Below are 21,785 nucleotides of genomic sequence, written 5' to 3' on the forward strand. Positions count from 1 at the left end.
GATATGGCAAATGGACATCAAAACAGCATTCCTTAATGTTTTCCTTAAGGAAGAATTGTATATGATGCAGCCGGAAGGTTTTGTCAATCCTAAGAATGCTGACAAGGTATGTAAACTCCAGCGCTCCATCTATGGGCTGGTGCAAGCATCTCGGAGTTGGAACATTCACTTTGATGAGATGATCAAAGTGTTTGGGTTTATGCAGACTTATGGAGAAGTCTGTGTTTATAAGAAAGTGAATGGGAGCTATATAGCATTTCTCATATTATATGTGGATGACATACTATTGATGGGAAATGATATAGAACTTTTGGAAAGCATAAAGGCCTACTTGAATAAGTGTTTTTGAATGAAGGACCTTGGAGAAGCTGCTTACATATTAGGCATCAAGATCTATAGAGATAGATCGAGACGCCTCATTGGTCTTTCACAAAGCACATACCTTGACAAGATATTGAAGAAGATCAATATGGATTAGTGCAAGAAGGGATTCTTGCCTGTATTGCAAGGTGTGAAATTAAGCACGGCTCAATGCTCGACCTCGGCAGAAGATAGAGAAAATATGAGTGTCATCCCCTATGCCTCAGCCATAGGGTCTATTATGTATGCCATGTTGTGTACCAGACCTGATGTGAACCTTGCCGTAAGTTTGGTAGGGAGGTACCAAAGTAATCCCGGTATGGAACACTGGACAACGGTCAAGAATATTCTAAAGTACCTGAAAAGGACTAAGGATATGTTTCCCATTTATGAAGGCGACGAAGAGCTCGTCATAAAGGGTTACGTCGATGCTAGCTTCGACACAGATCTGGATGACTCCAAGTCACAAACCGGATACATGTATATTTTAAATGGTGGGGCAATCAGCTGGTGCAGTTGCAAGCAAAGCATCATGGCGGGATCTACATGTGAAGCGGAGTACATAGCTGCCTTGGAGGCAGCACAAGAAGCAGTCTGGATGAAGGAGTTCATCACCGACCTAGGAGTCATTCCCAATGCGTCGGGCCCGATGACTCTCTTCTGTGACAACACTGGAGCTATAGCCCTTGCCAAGGAGCCCAGGTTTCACAAGAAGACCAGGCATATCAAGCATCACTTCAACTCCATTCATGAATATATTCAGGATGGAGACATAGATATTTGTAAAGTGCATATAGATCTAAATGTCGCAGATCCGTTGACTAAACCTCTTCCACGAGGAAAACATGATCAACACCAGAACTCTATGGGTGTTCGATTCATCACAATGTAACTATATTATTGACTCTAGTGCAAGTGGGAGACTGTTGGAAATATGCCCTAGAGGCAATAATAAATTGGTTATTAGTATATTTCTGTGTTCATGATAATTGTCTATTGTTCATGCTATAATTGTATTAACCGGAAACCGTAATACATGTGTAATACATAGATCGTAATATGTCTCTAGTAAGCCTCTAGTTAACTAGCTCGTTGATTAATAGATGGTCATGGTTTCCTGACCATGGACATTGGATTTCGTTGATAACGGGATCACATCATTAGGAGAATGATGTGATGGAGAAGACCCAATCCTAAGCGTAGCACAAGATTGTGTAGTTCATTTGCTAAAGCTTTTCTAATGTCAAGTATCATTTCCTTAGACCATGAGATTGTGCAACTCCTGGATACTGTAGGAATGCTTTGGGTCTACCAAACGTCACAACGTAACTGGGTGGCTATAAAGGTGCACTACAGGCATCTCTGAAAGTATATGTTGGGTTGGCACGAATCGAGACTGGGATTTGTCACTCCGTATGACGGAGAGGTATCTCTGGGCCCACTCAGTAATGCATCATCATAACGAGATTGATGTGACTAAGGAGTTAGCCACGGGATCATGCGTTACGGAACGAGTAAAGAGACTTGCCGGTAACGAGATTGAACGAGGTATAGAGATACCGACGATCGAATCTCGGGCAAGTAACATACCGATAGACAAAGGGAATTGTATACGTGATTGATTGAATCCTCGACATCATGGTTCATCCGATGAGATCATCGTGGAACATGTGGGAGCCAACATGGGTATCCAGATCCCGCTGTTGGTTATTGGTCGGAGAGATGTCTCGGTCATGTTTGCATGGTTCCCGAACCCGTAGGGTCTACACACTTAAGGTTCGGTGACGCTAGAGTTGTTATGGGGAATAGTATGTGGTTACCAAAGGTTGTTCGGAGTCTCGGATGAGATCCCGTACGTCACGAGGAGTTCCAGAATGGTCCGGAGGTGAAGAATTATATATGGGAAGTCCAGTTTCAGTTACCGGAATAATTTCAGGGGTTATCGGTATTGTACCGGGACCACCGAAAGGTGTCCGGGGGTCCACCGGGTGGGGCCACCTGCCCCGGTGGGCCAAATGGGCTGAACAAAGGAGGGAACCAGCCCCTGGTGGGCTGGTGCCCCCCCAAGGGCCCAAGGTGCCTAGGGTTGAAAACCCTAGGGGGTGGGGGCGCCTCCCACCTAACTTGGGGGGCAAGTCCCCCCCTTGGCCGCCGCCCCCTCTAGATGCATCTAGGGGGGCCGGCCTCCTCTCCCTTCACCCTATAAATAGAGGGGGTGGGAGGGCTGTCGTAACCCTTCCCCTTGCGCAGCCCTTCCCCTCTCCAGCACCTCCTCCTCCTCCATAGTTCTTGGCAAAGCCCTGCCGGAGAACTGCAAGCTCCACCACCACACTGTCGTGCTGCCGGAGTTCTCCCTCAACTTCTCCTTCCCCCTTGCTGGATCAAGGAGGAAACGTCCCCGGGATGTACGTGTGTTGAACATGGAGGCGCCGTCTGTTCGGCGCTAGATCGGATCTTCCGTGATTTGAATCGCCGCGAGTACGACTCCATCATCCGCGTTCCTTGTAACGCTTTCGCTTAGTGATCTTCAAGGGTATGAAGATGCACTCCCTCTCTCTCATTGCTAGCATCTCCTACATTGATCTTGGTGACACGTAGGAATTTTTTTGAATTATTGCTACGTTCCCCAACAAAGACATGGTCAAATATTTCTACAGCTCCGGTAATTTCTTTCCTCATAGCTGTTACGAAGAACAACAGCTGTTGAGCCGATTCCATCTTCAAAAAAAGATGCATCAGTGTCCAACTTTTAGGTACCGGGAGGTGAGGTTTCTCCCAGCCTACTCTTTTTGCATGCTCTCGAGGAAGTTTCTATGCATAATTTGCTGTCAGTACCTAAATGGCGAAAGCTGAGCTAAATGGACACTTGGCATTCTTGCCTTCCCTTGCTTCTCTCCGCTCCCACCAGATGTACCAAGAAGCTACAACCATTGTTTCTTGCAAGTTGAGCTGCCCTAACTCCAGAGACTTCCTACTCGACCATGAAGAATTTCTTCCAAGACCACTGAGCCTGAACGATCCACCACCAAGGCTTGATCAATGACCATGTTCAGATCTAGAGCCTTCCAAACTTTTCTATGCTCGGTTACATGTAAATATCAAGTGACAAATGTCTTGAGGGCCCGAGGAACATATAGGGCATTTTGACGAAACTTTTACATGCCGAGGGAGAAGCCTGCCATATCGGGAGCAACTCCTTTGACAGTGCACCAAATAAAGACTTTTATTTTGCTTAGTGTTCCTTACTTCCAAAAAGCCGGCCATACTGAATTAACATTTTATGTCTCTTCAACACTAATGATTTTAGCACCAAACTAATGTTCCTACTCTGTAGTGGGCTGACCGAACAAAGAAAGAATATGATTTGGTCGTATGATATACTACAAAGTCCTCATTAAGTTGCACTGAGAGGGGGATTCTCTAAATCCTTTCTGCATCAACCGGAAGGAAAATATTCCTTACAAGATCCTCATCACATGTTCCCGTATGGGATTAATAAGCTCAACCACTGTTCTCAGCAAAACATTCCCTCTCCTTGACTGAATTATTCTTGTTGGGCTAGAAGGTACCTAGTGGTCCTCCCAAATATTTATTTCTCATCAAATATGCTCACTCCTGAACTTTTGAAGACAAACGAAGATACTCCGCCAAGTAAACAATGATCCCTTTTTTGGTCATGCCTTCAGAATGTTTCCATTAGAAAAGTGTTTGCTTTTTGAACTTTTCCATCAGAAAAGTACTTCGCTCTTAAGAACGTAGCACAAAGAGTAACAAAGTGAGTTATCATTCTCCACCTTCGCTTGGTTAACATGGCTGAATTAGATGCACCCGAATCGCTAAACCCCGTGCCCCACTTATCTTCTGGAAGACACATCCTCCACCAAGCTAGCCAATGCATTTTCTTTTCCTCCTGTGTGTCCCCTCACCAAAAGGCTTCTGTTACATCTGTAATTTCTTTGCACACTTTTTTTTGGGGATTTTGAAAACAACCATAGCATACATAGGAATAGACTGGATAACGGGTATCAAAAGAATTTTATTCCCACCTAACGACATCAACTTTTTGTTCGAACCTTCAAGCCGATTCACAACTCTTTCAACAAGATGAGAGAAACTATCACTTCGGTTCAAATGCACCATAGATAAAATACCAAGTTACTACACTTCCCTTCACTCACCAATTTGTCCAGAACTTGCACGATATTCATTCAATACTTGTCACAATTGTAATTTCTTGGTCTGTACTACTGTTTTGTGACAAAAAATAAATGAAGGAAGCCGACGATTTGCAGGCAGGCTGGCACCACCGCACCAACTGGCGAGCGAGTGCGACACAACCAAACGTCCGGCACGCGCACCCTCAGTGCCCACTGCCCCGAAATCCGACGCAGATGAGATGACACGCCCGCCGCTGCGCGTATAAAATCCATTCTCCTATAACAAACCGACCCAATCGCATTCGCCAGCCCCCGAATCGCGATCCCCTCCGCACCTCGGCCCCGCCATGGAGGTGTTCTACTACCTCGTCTTCGGCGGCCTCGCCGCCGTCGTGGCGGCGCTGGAGCTCGGCAAGTCCGGCAAGGACCGCGTCGCCACCCCGACGGCCTTCAACTCCTTCAAGAACAACTACGTCCTCGTCTACTCCCTCATGATGTGTACGCACGCGCCTAACCCCTCTCCCTCCGCTCCCCCCCTCCTAATTCCCCCAGATCTGAACCCGGGCGGCGCAATGCTGGCTCGTCTCTCGATTTTCTGATGCCTGAATCGTGCGCTGGTGCCGGCGGTGCAGCTGGGGACTGGCTGCAGGGGCCCTACGTGTACTACCTCTACAGCCAGTACGGGTTCGACAAGGGCGACATCGGCCGCCTCTTCATCGCCGGCTTCGGCTCCTCCATGCTCTTCGGCACCATCGTCGGGTCGCTCGCCGACAAGCAGTGCGTGGTCGCCCCTTCCTTCCTTGGCGGAGTTGCGTCGATTTCGTCGGTATGCCCCGATGGCTGATGAGGGTTTGGGTGGTCGTTCGCAGGGGAAGGAAGAGGGCGTGCATCACCTACTGCATCACCTACATCCTCAGCTGCATCACGAAGCACTCCCCGCAGTACAGGATTCTGATGATTGGCCGCGTGCTTGGAGGCATTGCAACATCGCTGCTCTTCTCGGCGTTCGAGTCGTGGCTCGTCGCGGAGCACAACAAGGTAACTGTTCTCACCCAGATCTACGTGCCTTTCAGTACGTTGTGTTGTCCAGCTTCAGCTTCGTTCAGAAACGACCCCTCTGCTCCCGCTTAATAATTAGCTATATCTACATCTTTGGATATTTTGTGTCTTTAATTATGTGTATTTGCGTTAGTGCTCAGCATACAAGTGGTGTGCTGAAGCTAACCAAATTTTATTGGATCCGGGGGAGTTGACTGCTGTACATCACAACTTGTGTATATAAAATGACTTCGAGGTATATAAAACTGAAAAGATATGTATAAGAACACATTTATAGTGAAGCTTCGTGACCCCCGCTGTCTGCATCTACACCGACATGCAATGCACAGTTAAACATACTAACTGCACTAGTATCTGAGGTCTAATTGTGGAACTCTTATCAGCGGTTAACTCTCTTGCACACATTCTGTCAGCAGTCCAAGTTCCTTTGTATATGTTTATTTGAGATCTAGTCCCTGTGTGGGCAGATCTGGTGTTCCACCGTTCCCACGTGGTCAGGAATCACCAGAAATTAAAACCATGACAATATTAAATCGAAGTTTTTCAGGGTAAACCTTCTGAGAATTACCCATTTGCTCTGGAAACTAATTGATGCATACAACTATCATGAGTACTCTGTTGTTTCCTGTTCAGGACAATCCACTGTTCTATTTTGCCTAAACATATGTACCTTTTATGATTAACCTACTGCATGATTTTTTTTTCAATGTTTTCGGGGGCTTCCTCTTGGAAGACACCCTTGATTTTTTTGACTGACAGTGTGCAAATCTACCTTGTGATTGTGCAGAGAGGTTTTGATCCGCAGTGGCTGTCAATAACATTCTCCAAGGCTATATTTCTTGGGAATGGCCTAGTTGCCATTGTCGCAGGGCTATTTGCAAATCTACTGGCTGATAACTTGGGTTTTGGCCCTGTCGCTCCATTTGATGCTGCCGCTTGCTTCCTAGCAATAGGCATGGCAATCATCTTATCGTCGTGGGGTGAGAACTATGGAGATGCATCTGAAGGAAAGGACTTGATGGCCCAGTTTAAGGTTGCAGCTAAAGCCATTGCTTCTGGTAAGTTTAGCCTGTCTTGCCATAAGAAAGGACATAATAATTGTCTTAAAACTTAATGCTGAGGATTGATGCATTTCTCATAATATTTCAGATGAAAAGATTGCATTGCTTGGAGCCATACAGTCACTGTTTGAGGGTTCAATGTACACTTTTGTTTTCTTGTGGACTCCTGCTTTGAGCCCAAATGATGAAGACATTCCTCATGGCTTCATATTTGCCACATTCATGCTCTCCTCGATGTTGGGTAGCTCAATTGCATCTCGTCTATTAGCTCGGAAGATGAAGGTCGAAGGTTATATGCAGATCGTGTTCTCGATATCAGCTTTCACTCTTTTCCTCCCTGTTGTCACCAATGTAAGTCTGCTACACATAGCTACTTTGGTTGTTTCCTTTGTTTTAGTCTTACAATCTAAATGTTACTATCAACTATCTCTGTTCAACAGTTCATAGTACCTCCCTCAGAGAAAGGTGGAAGCATCTCATTTGGAGGCAGTGTACAACTTCTTGGTTTCTGCATATTCGAGTCATGTGTTGGCATATTCTGGCCGTCAATCATGAAGATGAGATCTCAATATATCCCTGAGGAGGCGAGAAGCACTATCATGAACTTCTTCCGCATACCACTTAACCTGTTTGTATGTGTGGTGCTTTACAATGTAAGCAGCAAAGCCTTCTCAATTCCAACTCTCTGGCTTTCCTTTTTGGTAATGCAGTGCAATAACAAAACAATACAAAACAAAAATCGAATTTAATTTTGACTGAGTACCTGCTTAAAGAAAGATTCTACTAAAACAAGCTGAAGCGTCATTACTCATCCCCAATAATGCTCTTCCTACGAATATTATTTTGCAGGTGAATGCCTTCCCAATCGCTGTCATGTTTGGTATGTGCTCCATTTTCCTATTCATCGCAGCAATTTTGCAGAGGCGGCTGATGTTCGTGTCCGACCTTCACAGATCAACTAGTATGTTGTCTTCATTCATTTCAATTTTGATGCAAGCAAATGCCATTTTCTCTCTTGGAATTAGACGCCGACTTAACAAATTGCTGACCACAAGATCAAATTTCTGCAGAAGCCGCAGAGATGACAGCAGAAGATGAGCCACTAAACCCTTGAAACACACCAGCAGCCATTGACGTGAACCGGGCATGGAACAGTCTCCAACTTCATCTGCTTCTCTGCAGGGCTGCTGAATAAGATGGGAAACCAGAAGGCTGCAACAAAACCTCGTTTAGTTTGCTTTGTTAGGTGCTCTCACGGTATTCAGTTTTGTCGGGAGAGAGGACACGGCTCGGCATGTATTGAGATATATACACTGCACAGTAGAGCTTTGGCATAGTACCGGATCTGTAATTTCCCTCCTATTCTTACGTTTGCTAATAGGATGATCGTATTTGTATTTAAATCCAACCAGTCCCTTGATGAAAGCTATAGCTTGTGCCCCTGTATACCTCATTCCGGGTGCCAGTGAGGATTCTTCTAGGGAGAGGAGATTCTGCCGTGTTATGTTACTCGCTAAGTTACTCCCGCTATGATTAGCCTTAGTGATTTGTCTACAGATCTCTTGTCTCTACAAAATGTGTGCTGATTAGCACAGATTTTACAATCAAAAGGGCCATACCATGCGTCGGCCGGCCAATCTTTTTACGCCGCGAGCTGTCCAATTCGTTGGTACGAGCTGTCTTCTCTAATTTCCTCACTAATTTTCTGCAACAAGACTCTTTGCAAAAAACCTTCTCTTCTCTAATTTCCTGCAACAAGACCCATGTTGCACAACCTCTTCTCTAATTTTTGCAACAAGATCCTTATTGCAAAAATTGCAACATCTCTGTCGGCGCATTGCGCACTTGCACAATCATCTTTCGCTGCCACTGTTATGCAACATCTTTGTTGGAAAAAAAAAAGATGAGGAAGAGAGACGTGCTAGATCGACCGGCTGATCAGAATCATTTCCCCAATTAAAACGGTTTTGAATCAAACTCAACCAAAGCTTTTTGAATCAAACCCGGTGCCTGCACAATTATGCAACCATTTCCCAAAAAGTGACTTGCATATTTGAACAGCAGTCAGAAGGCCACACACCAAAACAAGCTCAAATCAGGGCAGGAGCAGAATTAACAGCCAATGCTTACATCATAGTACATCACAAGAAAATATAAGCAGTGATAACCACAGATACAAGGGTTAGGGTCAAATGGAGCGCTGAGATATTCGAAATGATCAGCCGGAGTAACTCAAAACACAATGGTTTTTCATCAGACTCTCAAACGAGTCGCAAAAGAACATAGGTGCCCATGGCAGGCATAGCTATAAACCATCAACCTCAGAACAGCTTCATGAAATTCTGAAGCCCCACAAACAATATCAGAAGACACAATGAGTAATCCACAATGCACTCTTATCCTCATCAATCTGAAGAACATTCTTACTAAATACTGCAGTACATGTTTCACAACTGTAATCGCTGCAAAATATCAAATAGACTCTTATTGCTCAGCAACAGAACATAGGTGCCCATGGCGAGCATAGCTATAAACCATCAACCTCAGAACAGCTTCATAAAATTCTGAAGCCCCACAAACCACATCAGAAGACAGGCAAATTAACACACGGCACAGGCATGAAAACCTGAGTAATCCACAATGCACTCTTATCCTCATCAAACTGAACATTCTTACTAAATACTGCAGTACATGTTTCACAACTGTAATCGCTGCAAAATATCAAATACTCTTATTGCTCAGCAACACCCGAAAAATGTATAACATCATGCTTGCATCCGACATTGTAAGAAAGCCAAAATCATCCATTCGATCGTATACATGTGACTAACACAGCATAGATATTATGCATTCTCTAATGGGGCAGCTAAACTGGAGAATGACAAACGCAAAAATAATCCATTCTTGGCAACTGATTGATTTGATCCATTGATCTGAGCGAACAGGAAGAGATTCATATTGCCTGTACGTATCGCTTTGCAAGCTGCTTCCCGGCCAAGGCGGCGGCAGCAAGGACCCCGCCGACAGCGCCCGCGACGGCGGCAGACCGCGGCCCGTTAGCGGCGCGGAAGAGCGCGCCGGTGCCGAGCCCTGCGGCGACGCTGTTGATCCAGTCGTCTTGGTCGCGCGCCGCGACCATGCCGCTCTCCATCCCGGCGTACATCAGCCCGATGACCCCGAGCCTGTTGCCGTAACGGCGGCCGGAGCTGCCGCAGGCGTTGAGCAAGCGGTTGGCGCGGATCTTGGCGGTCTCCCCGGGCTCCGCGCCCGCGGCGGCGTCGCGGAGGCCGAGGGCGGCGCCGCCCACGGCGCCAGAGAGGTACCCGATGCCGGTGTAGTACGTGAGGTTCTCGCCCCAGGATCGGCGCTGCACCGCGGACTCCTCCTCGAAGAGGAACTCCGGCGAGGTGGGGAGGTCGTAGAGGTTCTTGTAGTTGTAGGGCATGTTGAGGTCCTGGTAGGGGTTGTACTTCCGGCGGCCGGGGGCGTGGTCTTCCGGGCCGTTTGATCCCGATGGGAACATCCGCGGGTCGGCCATGGCGGCGGCGGCGGTAGGGTTAGGGTTTGGGGTGTGGGCGGCGGCAGACGAGCGGAGCAGGGGGTCGGAGGAAATGATCTAGTTTTGCCGCTTTACGCAGCCACCATTTGCAGCGAGGTCCTTCCGATATTTTCTAGGCGGTGCGTGGAGCCGTGGACTCTGGAGCACTCGGTCCCTTGGGTGAGAACTTTTTTAGTATTGTCTTTCGAAATTGTTTTGTACGAAAGGGATTTTTTTTTTGCGGGTAACGAAATGGAAATTTATTAAGAGTAAAATACACTGGCGGTACTTGAACTTGCGAAGAAAGCATGTTTTGGTCACTGTACCTCAAAATACGACCATTACGGTCACTCAATACGTCTACACGTGATTGTATGGTCACTGTTCATCGTACGCCACTCGTCCCCGCTCCATTTGACCACTTGTTGACCAATCCGAGGCGACAGTTGGCGTTCGCGGGGGGTTATTTATGTAAATTAGGCCGGCGCACCTAATTTCCATCCACCACCATGAAATATCTGTGCCGTCGATGCCAAATCCCTAATCCCCCATTCCCTGCCGCCGAGGCCGACGTCCCCCCCTGCTGCTTGCCGCCGCCCTCTTCCTTGCTGCTTGCCGCCGCCCTCTTCCTGCAGCTTGCCGCTGCCGCCGCCGTCCTCTTCATCGCTCCGCCATGTCGACAAGCTCGGTCAGGTCATCGCTCGGCGACCGTTCGGTGGTGCCGCTGATAAGATGCCCTTCTTGTTGCGCTCGTGTGAAGTTCTATCTCTCGAACACGGAGAAGCACGAGGGCTGGGTCTTCTGCAGGTGTCATGTTGGTGTAAGTGGAGTGCATCCGTTGGCGTTTGTTAATTTTGGTCGATTTTTGTGGAATTTGTGATGGTGATTTTTGGCGTCTGTTCGTTTCTTTTGATCTTCAGGACCATTTCTGGCATTGAGAGTTGTAATACGTTGTCTACTTACTGGATAATCAGTTTCACGTTGGCAATGAAGCCGTACGTGCATTAGGAGCTGCAGAGGATAGGAGGGAAGAGCTGATGCGAGCAAGGAATCGAAGATATGCAGGTGAAGGTGCAGTTGATCTTTCAGGCTTTGAAGATGAAATTCATGGAAGAGTTGCAGCTCAAATGAGAAATCAGCAAGCAGAGGCACTCATGGGATTAGCCAATCAAATATTGGTGATGATGAAGGCACTGGTGGCAGCACTCATTGTACTTGCAGTGCTCGTAGCTATTTCTCTGCTGAAGAAGTGATGGAGTTGATGCAGTGTTTCCAGTAGCATGATGCCTAGTTTGTTAGGAGATGAACTGGTAGTATGAAGTGATGCTTTTGCATTATAAGTCTAAAGTTGATGTAGTTTCCAGTTTGCAGCTGGAGTTGATGTAGTGTTGTTAGTCTGAAGTGACAATCTTTTGCATTGTAAGTGATGCTTTTGCAATATGTAAGCAAGTGACAATCTGTTATTGCAAATGAAAGTTAATTTGGCTTGTTGAAACTATTGATGATGTCATATGAAGATATCATTTTTATGCAAGTTGATTCTGTGTACATTAGGACACGATGCAGATAAAATGGAAGTTAATGTTCTGCAAGTTATCATCTTGCTGTCATATGAAGAGATCATTTTTTTGTTACCATATCTGGCTTCTGTGTACATGGGAAAGCTATTTGATGTTGTTATCATCTTGCTGTCATATTTGGCTTCTGTGTACATTTGACCATTGTTATGATTGTAGCACATACAATTCAGTTACACAAGTGCATTGAGGGAGAAAAGCATATGCATAATTAGCACTCCATATCTGGGAAGTACCATCAAAATTATGGTTTGTACCAACAAAACATATCTGGGAAGTACCAAAATACACAAGTGCATTCAGTTACAAAATGATCAACAATTGATCCATACTCATGTGTACACATCAGTATGGATCAATTATAACATTTCTCATCAGTCACATACTACTACATCATGCCTTGGAGATTAAGAAGTACAACATGCTACACAACAGGTACATCATCTGAAGATGTCAAACATTGAAGTGCTTCTGGTCTTACTGGGAAGCACAAGATCATCATCTGAATCAGACTGTGGACCTACAGGCCTTTTGCCAAGGGCAATACCTATTAGTCTCATTTCCTCCTTCCTAGCCTCAGCAGCAGCTACCCTGCCTGCTCCTTTTCTTGCTGCTGCATCCTCCTTTTGAGCATTCTTCTGAGCTTGCTGCCTTGCTTTATTCTCAGCAGCCACATCTTTGTTGGTCTCCATAATGATCTGCCTTGTCTCTTCCTTAGCTTTCTTTGCTACTGGAGCTTCTTCTTTTCTCTTCTCTCTCTTCTGAGCTTATGACTGCCTCTTCCTCTATGCTTTCAGTGCTTTCTTCTCCTCTTGCTGATGTCTCTTCCTGGCAGCTTCCTCTGCTTTCTTTTGTTGTTCCTCCCTTCTTGTGACGCCTCAAGACCGGAGCTTCAAATGCCTTCCAGGGTTTCTGGGTTTCGTCGTGTGATTTGTTTGGTTCGATACTTTCATTTTTGCATCATGTGCATTGCATCATGTCATCTTGCAACATGTTTTAAAACTCAACCAAATAAAATCGGATGGATCTTCGGTCCATTTAAATCGAGGGATATTCACATGGTGAAATTCTCTTTATAACATATAAAAGTCTCCTACTATTATTAGGGAGCTATTGTAAATATTCCATTAACTTGGAATCACCCATCACACAATTGCATTACTCTTCAACTCCTTCTTCTTGTCCTTGATCCTTCCTTTTTACTTATTGCCCAACTTCAACTTGGTTTCACCCAAGTTTCTATCCCATACAAACTTCTATTTCCTTCTTTATTCCATTTATTTTTCTTGTGGCATTTTCACTATTCGGAAAAATGTTCAACCTATCCCTATAAATCCTAAATGATGCCTACACCCTCTCTGTAACTTCTTTTCTCAATTGGACTTGTTTTGGTTGGGTTCAAAAATAGCTCAAGTTTGAATTTAATTCATCCTCTCTATAACTTGTTCGGAAAAATTATTTTTCTATCTCTACAATGTCCAAAACATTTTAATCAAATTGTATATATTACCAGGACCCCATAAACATCTTCATCTCTGTCGAATTCCATATCTACTCTCGCCTTTCTTTTCTTCCATTTTTCCTGTTTAGAGAAAAGCAAAGGAAGAAAGAAATAGAGAGAGGGAAGGATGGCCAGCCCAGCTGGGCCTCCCCAAACCCCCTCGCAGCCAGGCTGGCCATTTCCACCAAGGCCCAGTCGGCCTCCAAGCCTGAAGCCCAGCCGACACCTCTTATCTACCCTAGCCTGATCCCCAGCGCTGGATCGCTCCTTCACTCGTTCCCCTCCTTCCTCCTAGTGCCGCCGCAGGAGAGGAGCAGTGCCGCACACGCACACACGGACGCCAGGGAGTGCTCCCGGTCCGCCAGCCTTGTTCTTCCCCGCCGCCCCCTGGAGCAGAGCGATCGCCGCCACCCAATCGCACCAGGAAGGGTCCCCCTCGGTCCCCCTCATCCTCCTCCCGCAGGCGCCCTCACAGCCGCGCATGGCCTTCTCCTCCAGCGCGCGCCTCCGCCTCCTGCGACCATGGACGTGCGCGCGTCCACTCGACCCTGTCGCCTCCGTCTACAGCCATCGCCGCCTCCTTGCTCGGGAGAGCAAAGGCTCGATCCCGAGCAGCACGAGCGCTCTGCTTCTCCACCGAAGCTTTCCTCCTGTGCGCCGTCGCGTCCAGGTCCAGCAAGCCGCCGCCGCGCCTTCTAGCCTCCTCCTGAGCCCTGCATCGAGCCGCCCCGGGCCGCGCATCGCCAGACGCCGTCCCTGCTGCCGGGGAACCTCGGTTCCACCCGTTCCCCTTCTCGACGCCTTCGATCCATCACCTCGCAGAGGAGTGGACCAGCAGCACAAGCCACATCGAGCCACGGCCAAAAACCTGCCGCGTTGACCAAGGCCCTGCTCAAGCCCTCGAAGTGCACGACTACACGACGCCCGCCAAGTTCGACTACCGACGACACGTACCTCACCGTCGCCGTGTGTTATCTTCCGTCAAGAACAAGACGGCCCGAACATCTACGGACCCTGTACCACTATCGACGCTAGAACGAGACCGACAAGTCCCTTTCCGACTAGTGTACCACTACCGTCGACGAAGACATGTGCATCGCAGGCGTCAAGTTCAACTACCGTCGACCGTAAAAGGGCTCGGGGTCATCAAGCACCTCTCCGAACGAACGGGAACAACTACTGTCGCAAAGATCGAGAGTACCTCTACGAAAACGCCAAGTACCCCTTCATGTTGGCAAGACCTGCAAGTCGGACCCCGAACAATCGACGACTCGTGGACCATGTACAACTTCAGGCGCCGAACACCCGGGTAGCACAAATGCCAAGTACCCCAGAGACCACTTGGACGTCAAGTACCGCCGAGCCTCGAAGGACTCGGATTCGTCAAGTTCCCCTTCGAACCGGGAACAACTACTTTCGTCTACATCCCTTCGAACCCAAACCGTCCCAAACCGCGCACTTCGAAGGTATAACCGCTGAGCCGATGACCCCGTGGTTGAATGCTTGCGATGTACGAGATGCACCCTTTTGTTTGCACCGTGTCCAATTTGTCACTCGTTTCCTTGTCACCAACTCGTGGGACACCCGGAATCCGAGAGCGCCCCACCATCTTTTGCACGCATCCGCACACTTCTCCTTTGCATTGGTATCTCAATCGAGTTACCGGAATCGGAACGTTGCCGTGGCACCGTTTCATTATCGTTGCCGTGGCACCCCTTTCGTTTCCACCACGATGACAAATGCCTCATATTTTATCATGTCAACGTTTCAATAAATACTGCATAAAACTTGCACATGTCATTCGCATCATGGTAATAATATTTAAATGTTTAAAATTGTTGTTGCACCAAATTGATAATTGCATATGGGGATTTACCGGATTTGTTGTTTGTTATTTCTGGCCTTATTTAAACTTGCCTAAATGTTTAGTTTACTTATGCTCCACCTCTTGCCATGTTTAAACAACATTTAATATTGTTGAGTACCTAACCGAGAGAGAACTAAATAATTGATGTGGTGTTTCGTCAATATGCATCCCGATGCATATTGAGCTCCACTTAATTTGTAGTATTGTTTGTTGCACTTTGCCATGCCATGCCTCTTTAAACCGGACATGCATCATACTTGGTTGTGCATCATGCCATGTTTATGTGATGGTTGTTTACTATGTTGTTTGCTTCTTTCCGGTGTTGCTTCTTCGGGTTAATTCCGATAATGTCGTGTTTGTGAGGACCCGTTCGACTACGTCTGAGGGAGTCCTGGATTAGGGGGTGTTCGGATAGCCGGACTATACCTTCAGCCGGACTCCTGGACTATGAAGATACAAGATTGAAGACTTCGTCCCGTGTCCGGGAGGGACTTTCCTTGGCGTGGAAGGCAAGCTTGGTGATACGGATATGTAGATCTCCTACCATTGTAACCGACTCTATGTAACCCTAACCCTATCCGGTGTCTATATAAACCGGAGGGTTTTAGTCCGTAGGACAACATAGACAACGATAATCATACCATAGGCTAGCTTCTAGGGTTTAGCCTCCTCGATCTCGTGGTAGATCTACTCTTGTACTACCCATATCATCAATATTAACCAAGCAGGACGTAGGGTTTTACCTCCATCGAGAGGGCCCAAACCTGGGTAAAACTTCGTGTCCCTTGCCTCCTGTTACCATCCGGCCTAGATGCACAGTTCGGGACCCCCCTACCCGAGATCCGCCGGTTTTGACACCGACATTGGTGCTTTGATTGAGAGTTCCTCTGTGTCGTCGCCGTCAGGCTCGATGGCACCTACGATCATCAATAGCGATGCAGTCCAGGGTGAGACCTTCCTCCCCGGACATATCTTCGTCTTCGGCGGCTTCGCACTGCGGGCCAATTCACTTGGCCGTCTGGAGTAGATCGAAAGCTACGCCCCTGGCCGTCAGGTCAGATTTGGAAGTTTAAACTACACGGCTGACGTCCGCGAGGACTTGATCTTCGACGGATTCGAGCCACTGCCGAGCGCGCCGCACTGTCCCGACGAGCATGATCTAGCTCTGCCGCCAAACAGTGCCCTGAAGGCCGCACCCGCATCAGCTTCGACCCTTAATTCGGAGCCAACTGCGCCGATCGAGGATGGGCGGTTGGACGCCACCTCGGGGGCTGCGATCCCAACGGCGATTGAGCCGAATAGCAGCCCCGTACTCTGCGAGACTCGTGACTCCAAGGAGCTGGACTCCTCTCTGGACTCCGAACCCTCCGCACCCCTGCCGATCGAATCCGATTGGGCGCCGATCATGGAGTTTACTGCCGCAGACATCTTTCAGCACTCGCCTTTCGGCGATATCCTGAAGACACTGAAGTCTCTCTCTTTATCAGGAGAGCCTTGTCCGGATTACGGTCAGCAAGGTTGGGGTACGGACGATGAAGAAATTCAAAGCCCACACACCACCCACTTTGTAGCCACTGTCGATGATTTAACCGACATGCTCGACTTCGACTCCGAAGACATCGACGGTATGGACGCCGATGAAGGAGATGATGAAGAACCAGCGCCTACTAGGCCCTGGAAAGCCACCTTGTCATATGACATATACATGGTGGACACCCCCAAAGAGGGAGATGGCGATGGAACAGCGGAGGATGACCCCTCCAAGAAACAGCCTAAGCGCCGGGGTCAGCGGCACCGCTCAAAATCCCGCCAAAACAAATACGGTGATTCCAGCACGGGAGACAATAATACTCCGGAAAGTGCCGAAGAAAACCCCCTCCAGCAAGATTTAGCACAGGAGGATGGAGAAACCAGCCCTCATGAGAGAGCGACAGACAGAGAGGTCGAGGACGATAATTATATGCCTCCCTCCGAAGACGAGGCAAGCCTCAACAACGACGAATTCGTCGTGCCAGAGGATCCCGCCGAGCAAGAGCGTTTTCAATGCAGGCTTATGGCCACGGCAAGAAGCCTCAAGAAAAAACAGCAACAGCTTAGAGCTGATCAAGATTTTCTAGTCAACAGATGGACTGAAGTCCTTGCGGCCGAAGAGCATAAACTCGAACGCCCCTCCAAGAGCTACCCAAAGCGCAGGTTGCTACCCTGATTAGAGGAGGAAGCACTTGATGCGGCCGACCGGCCACCTCGTGGCCGCGACAAAGAGGCCTCTCGGCCCTCCACTCAAGCCGCACCCCGTACCAAGGCACGGGAATATGCGCCGGACTTACGAGACATGTTGGAGGACAAGGCAAGGCAAATAAGATCGATCTACAGATCGCGTGGGCGCCCCACGGCTCGAGACGGTAACCATCACGCCGGCCACAAATTCGGCAGGGCCGAACACAGTAGACAAAGCTCATTGGAGCTACGTCATGATATAGCCCAGTACAGAGGCGCCGCACACCCACTATGCTTTACAGACGAAATAATGGATCATCAAATCCTCGAGGGTTTCAAACCCGTAAACATCGAATCATATGATGGCACAACAGATCCTGCGGTATGGATCGAGGATTATCTCCTTCATATCCACATGGCCCACGGCGATGATTTCCACGCCATCAAATACCTCCCACTCAAGCTTAAAGGACCAGCTCGGCATTGGCTCAACAGCTTGCCAACAGGATCAATCAGTTGTTGGGAGGACCTAGAAGCCGCATTCCTCGACAATTTCCAGGGCACTTATGTGCGACCCCCAGACGCCGATGACCTAAGTCACGTAATTCAGCAGCCAGAGGAATCGGCCAGGCAATTCTGGACACGGTTCCTAACAAAGAAAAATCAAATAGTCGACTGTCCGGACGCTGAGGCCCTAGCAGCCTTCAAGCACAATATCCGTGACGAGTGGCGGCACCTTGGACAGGAAAAGCCAAAATCTATGGCAGCACTCACGACACTCATGACCCGCTTTTGCGCGGGAGAAGACAGCTGGCTTGCTCGTAGCAACAATATGACCAAGAACCCTGATAATTCGGACACCAGGGACAGTAGTGGCAGGTCGCGTCGCAACAAGCAGAAGCGCCGCATTAACGGCGACAATGCTGAGGATACGGCAGTTAATGCCGGATCCAGAGGCTCTAAATCCGGTCAGCGGAAAAAGCCATTCAAAAGGAATCCTAGGGCCCATCCAGTTTGGACCGAATACTCGACCGCTTGTGCTAGATACATGGCACCCCCGAAAAGCCGGCCAATCACACCAACAGGGATTGTTGGGTGTTCAAGCAGGCAGGCAAGTTAAACGCCGAAAATAAAGATAAGGGGCTGCATAGCGATGACGACGAGGAGCCCCGGCCGCCGAACAATAGTGGACAGAAGGGTTTTCCCCCACAAGTGCAGACGGTGAATATGATATACGCAACCCACATCCCCAAAAGGGAGCGGAAGCGCGCGTTAAGGGACGTATATGCGGTAGAGCCAGTCGCCCCAAAGTTCAACCCCTGGTCCTCCTGCCCGATCACCTTTGATCGAAGGGACCATCCCACTAGCATCCGTCATGGCGGATTCGCCGCATTGGTTCTAGACCCAATCATTGATGGATTTCATCTTACTAGAGTCCTTATGGACGACGGCAGCAGCCTGAACCTGCTTTACCAGGATACAGTGTGGAAAATGGGCATAGATCCCTCGAGGATTAAGCCCACCAAAACGACCTTTAAAGGCGTAATACTAGGTGTAGAGGCCAACTGTACAGGCTCAGTCACACTTGAAGTGGTCTTCGGATCTCCGGATAATTTCCGAAGCGAGGAGTTAATCTTCGACATAGTCCCATTCCGCAGTGGTTATCACGCACTGCTTGGGCGAACCGCATTCTCTAAGTTTAATGCGGTACCGCACTACGCATACCTTAAGCTCAAGATGCCAGGCCCTCGAGGAGTAATTACGGTCAATGGAAACACCGAACGCTCCCTCCGAATGGAGGAGCACACGGCGGCCCTTGCAGCGGAAGTACAAAGCAGCCTATCCAGGCAGTTCTCCAATCCGGCCACTAAACGACCGGACACCATCAAGCGCGCCCGGAGTAACCTACAACAAGACCGCCTGGCATGATCCGAGCAGGCGTAGCAATGCGGCCCCAACCCCAACCCTCGCAAAAAGGCGACGCCAGTACTTCGCGCACATAACTACGCTCTAGAGATACCATGGGTACAGGGGGAGGGGCACCATCACGGCATGCCCAAAACACGGCTTAGACCGTATCAGGGGCTGCCGATTTTTTAATTTTCTCTTACTTTCAGGACTCCATCCTTCGGAAGGCCTGTTCGGCAGTTCAATTGCCGGACAAACGATGCAAGAACCAGGGAAGCAGACAAGCCACGCCGCATTACGGAACTCCTAGGTGGTCTCTATCACGAGCAGTATACCTGTTCCATATACTATTCCACAGCTTGCCCCTAGAACGGACATGTTAACTAGTCCAACCTTCCACTTATCGCATTATTTGTATCGTTCTGCTTTGATCGCAGCCCCTTCTTAATAAACAATGCATAGCTTTCGTCTATTTTTGCATTACCTTTTTTTTCTTTATATATGTTCCTTAAACGACATGTTGCACCCGTACACGTTGGTACGGCCAAAATATGCCAGGGGCTTTAGTACCCCTCAATATGGTGTGAGAAGTCCGAACACTTTAACAAGTGCGGCACCCCGAACTTATAGCATTATATGCATCGGCTCCGAATCATGTCTTGGGTCAATAGTTGGGTTTGCCCGGCTCCTATGTTTTGGTGCCTTACGTTCCGCTATATAGGCTAAGGTAGCACTAGGAGAACCACTACGATTGTGCCCCAATTGAGCTGGGTCGAGCACCTCAGTGGAGAAAGCTAAAACTGACTGTCATGATGAAGCGAGAGCTGGTCGCTGTTCGAGAGGTTTTTCGAGTCCCTAAAGACTTATGCCGCTTAGGGCGAGGAGCCGGCTCTGTCCGGCCAAGGCGTGGATAGTGCCCCGAACTCGGTCTTCCGAATACCAGGGGCTTCGCCGAAATTTAAAATTATAGAATTCTATGGCTAAGTGAGAGTGTTCACGCATTATAGTCCGATTGCCTTGTTCATTGGGCTGAGCGCCTCCCTCGAAGGACCCAAACATGGGAAAAAGAGCGCTCAGGTTTATCCCTGAACACCCCAGCACTAGCGGCACGGGGGCAGAAGCCGACGACTCGCCATCTCTTAGAATTGATAAACAGCCGCACAGAAGGTAATATTTTAAATTCCAACAGCATTGCTTAGCGCATATAAACAAGTTTTCAGCGCACAGGACAAAACGAGCAAGTTTCACTCAAAAATTACATCCCTAGAACATTCATCCGCCACAAGGCAGGCACCCTTCAGAACATCCTTATAGTAATTCTCGGGCTTGCGATGCTCTTTCCCCGGCAGAGGCCCGTCCTTCACCAGCTTCTCAGCATCCAGCTTGCCCTAGTGCACCTTAGCACGGGCAAGGGCCCTACGGGCACCTTCAATGCAGACGGAGTGCTTGATGACTTTGAGCCTTGGACAGGCCTCCACCAACCGCCGCACCAGCCCGAAATAGCTCCCAGGAAGAGCCCCTCCAGGCCACAGCCGAACAATGAGGCCCTTCATGGCCTGTTCGGCCGCCTTGTGGTGCTCGACCAGTTGCTTCAGCTGGTCGCTCAGGGGCATGGGGTGTCCGGCCTCAGCATACTGAGACCAGAACACCTTCTCTGTCGAGCTTCCCTCATCGGCTTGATAGAATGCGGCGGCATCGGACACACTCCGGGGAAGATCTGCGAACGCTCCTGGAGAGCTCCGGATTCGGGTAAGTAACAAGTAACTCACATTTATGTGTTTGCTTTGCATAAAGAATGCCTTACCCGCCGCTATCTTCTTCACCTCATCCAACTCCTGGAGGGTCTTCTGGGATTCGTCCTTGGCAGACTTGGCATTTTCAATAGCCACCGCGAGCTCGGACGCTCGCGTCTTTGAGTCAAGCTCCAAACTCTCATGTTTTTCCATGAGAGCCTGGAGCTCTTGCCGCACCTTGCCAACCTCGGCCTCATACTTCTCCCGCTCGGTGCGCTCCGAGGCCGCCCTCTTCTCGGCCTCGACCAGCGCTTGCTTAAGGGTCGCCACTTCAGACGTGGCCCCTAAAATAGCCATGATAATCCTGTCATTCTTTGCAATTGCACCTTTTTATATATTTAAAAACAAGGTATTTCTTACCTTCATTGTCCTCGAGCTGCTTCTTGGCATGACCGAGCTCTTCCTCGGACCGCTCAAGGTTCTGCTTTAGCGCGTCCACTTCCGCAGTCAGTGCGGTGGACGCAAGCAGGGAAGCCTACATATGCATATTGACTCATTTTTATTAGACTCCTGCGAATTCTATTTGATCCTCTATTCGGCTTTTCTTCCCGAACGCCAAACAGAGCATCAGGGGCTACTGTCTATGCGGTACTATTATTTACACATTCTTTACTTACCTCAAAGCCTGTCAAAAGGCTAGTACAAGCTTCAGTTAGTCCGCTCTTGGCGGACTGAACCTTCTGGACCACCGCACTCATAATAGTGCGGTGCTCCTCGTCGATGGAGGCGCCTTGGAGCGCCTCCAAC

The 21,785-nt window shown here is 48.6% G+C and overlaps 2 protein-coding genes and 1 long non-coding RNA gene across 3 annotated transcripts; 2 read left to right on the forward strand and 1 right to left on the reverse strand.

Moving 5' to 3' along the window:
• The first annotated feature begins 4,727 nt into the window (after positions 1-4,727).
• On the forward strand, positions 4,728-8,083 carry LOC125510031 (uncharacterized). Its single transcript, XM_048675124.1, has 8 exons — positions 4,728-5,015; positions 5,150-5,294; positions 5,387-5,555; positions 6,364-6,634; positions 6,726-6,988; positions 7,078-7,290; positions 7,487-7,598; positions 7,708-8,083. Exons 1-8 carry the CDS (start codon positions 4,865-4,867, stop codon positions 7,749-7,751), a joined length of 1,368 nt encoding a protein of 455 aa, XP_048531081.1. The 5' UTR covers positions 4,728-4,864; the 3' UTR covers positions 7,752-8,083.
• A 1,202-nt stretch (positions 8,084-9,285) lies between these two features.
• On the reverse strand, positions 9,286-10,306 carry LOC125510039 (mitochondrial import inner membrane translocase subunit TIM23-1-like). The gene has a single exon (XM_048675130.2). The coding sequence runs from the start codon at positions 10,173-10,175 to the stop codon at positions 9,591-9,593; it is 585 nt and encodes a 194-aa protein (XP_048531087.1). The 5' UTR covers positions 10,176-10,306; the 3' UTR covers positions 9,286-9,590.
• Positions 10,307-10,694: 388 nt separating this feature from the next.
• On the forward strand, positions 10,695-11,709 carry LOC147991117 (uncharacterized). The gene is made up of 2 exons (XR_015611576.1): positions 10,695-10,995; positions 11,096-11,709. It is a non-coding gene; the product is annotated as an uncharacterized LOC147991117 (long non-coding RNA).
• The last annotated feature ends 10,076 nt before the right edge of the window (positions 11,710-21,785 follow it).

The sequence above is a fragment of the Triticum urartu genome, chromosome 1A (assembly GCF_056163025.1).
Source record: "Triticum urartu cultivar PI428250 chromosome 1A, HENAU_Tu73, whole genome shotgun sequence".
Lineage (NCBI taxonomy): Eukaryota > Viridiplantae > Streptophyta > Magnoliopsida > Poales > Poaceae > Triticum > Triticum urartu.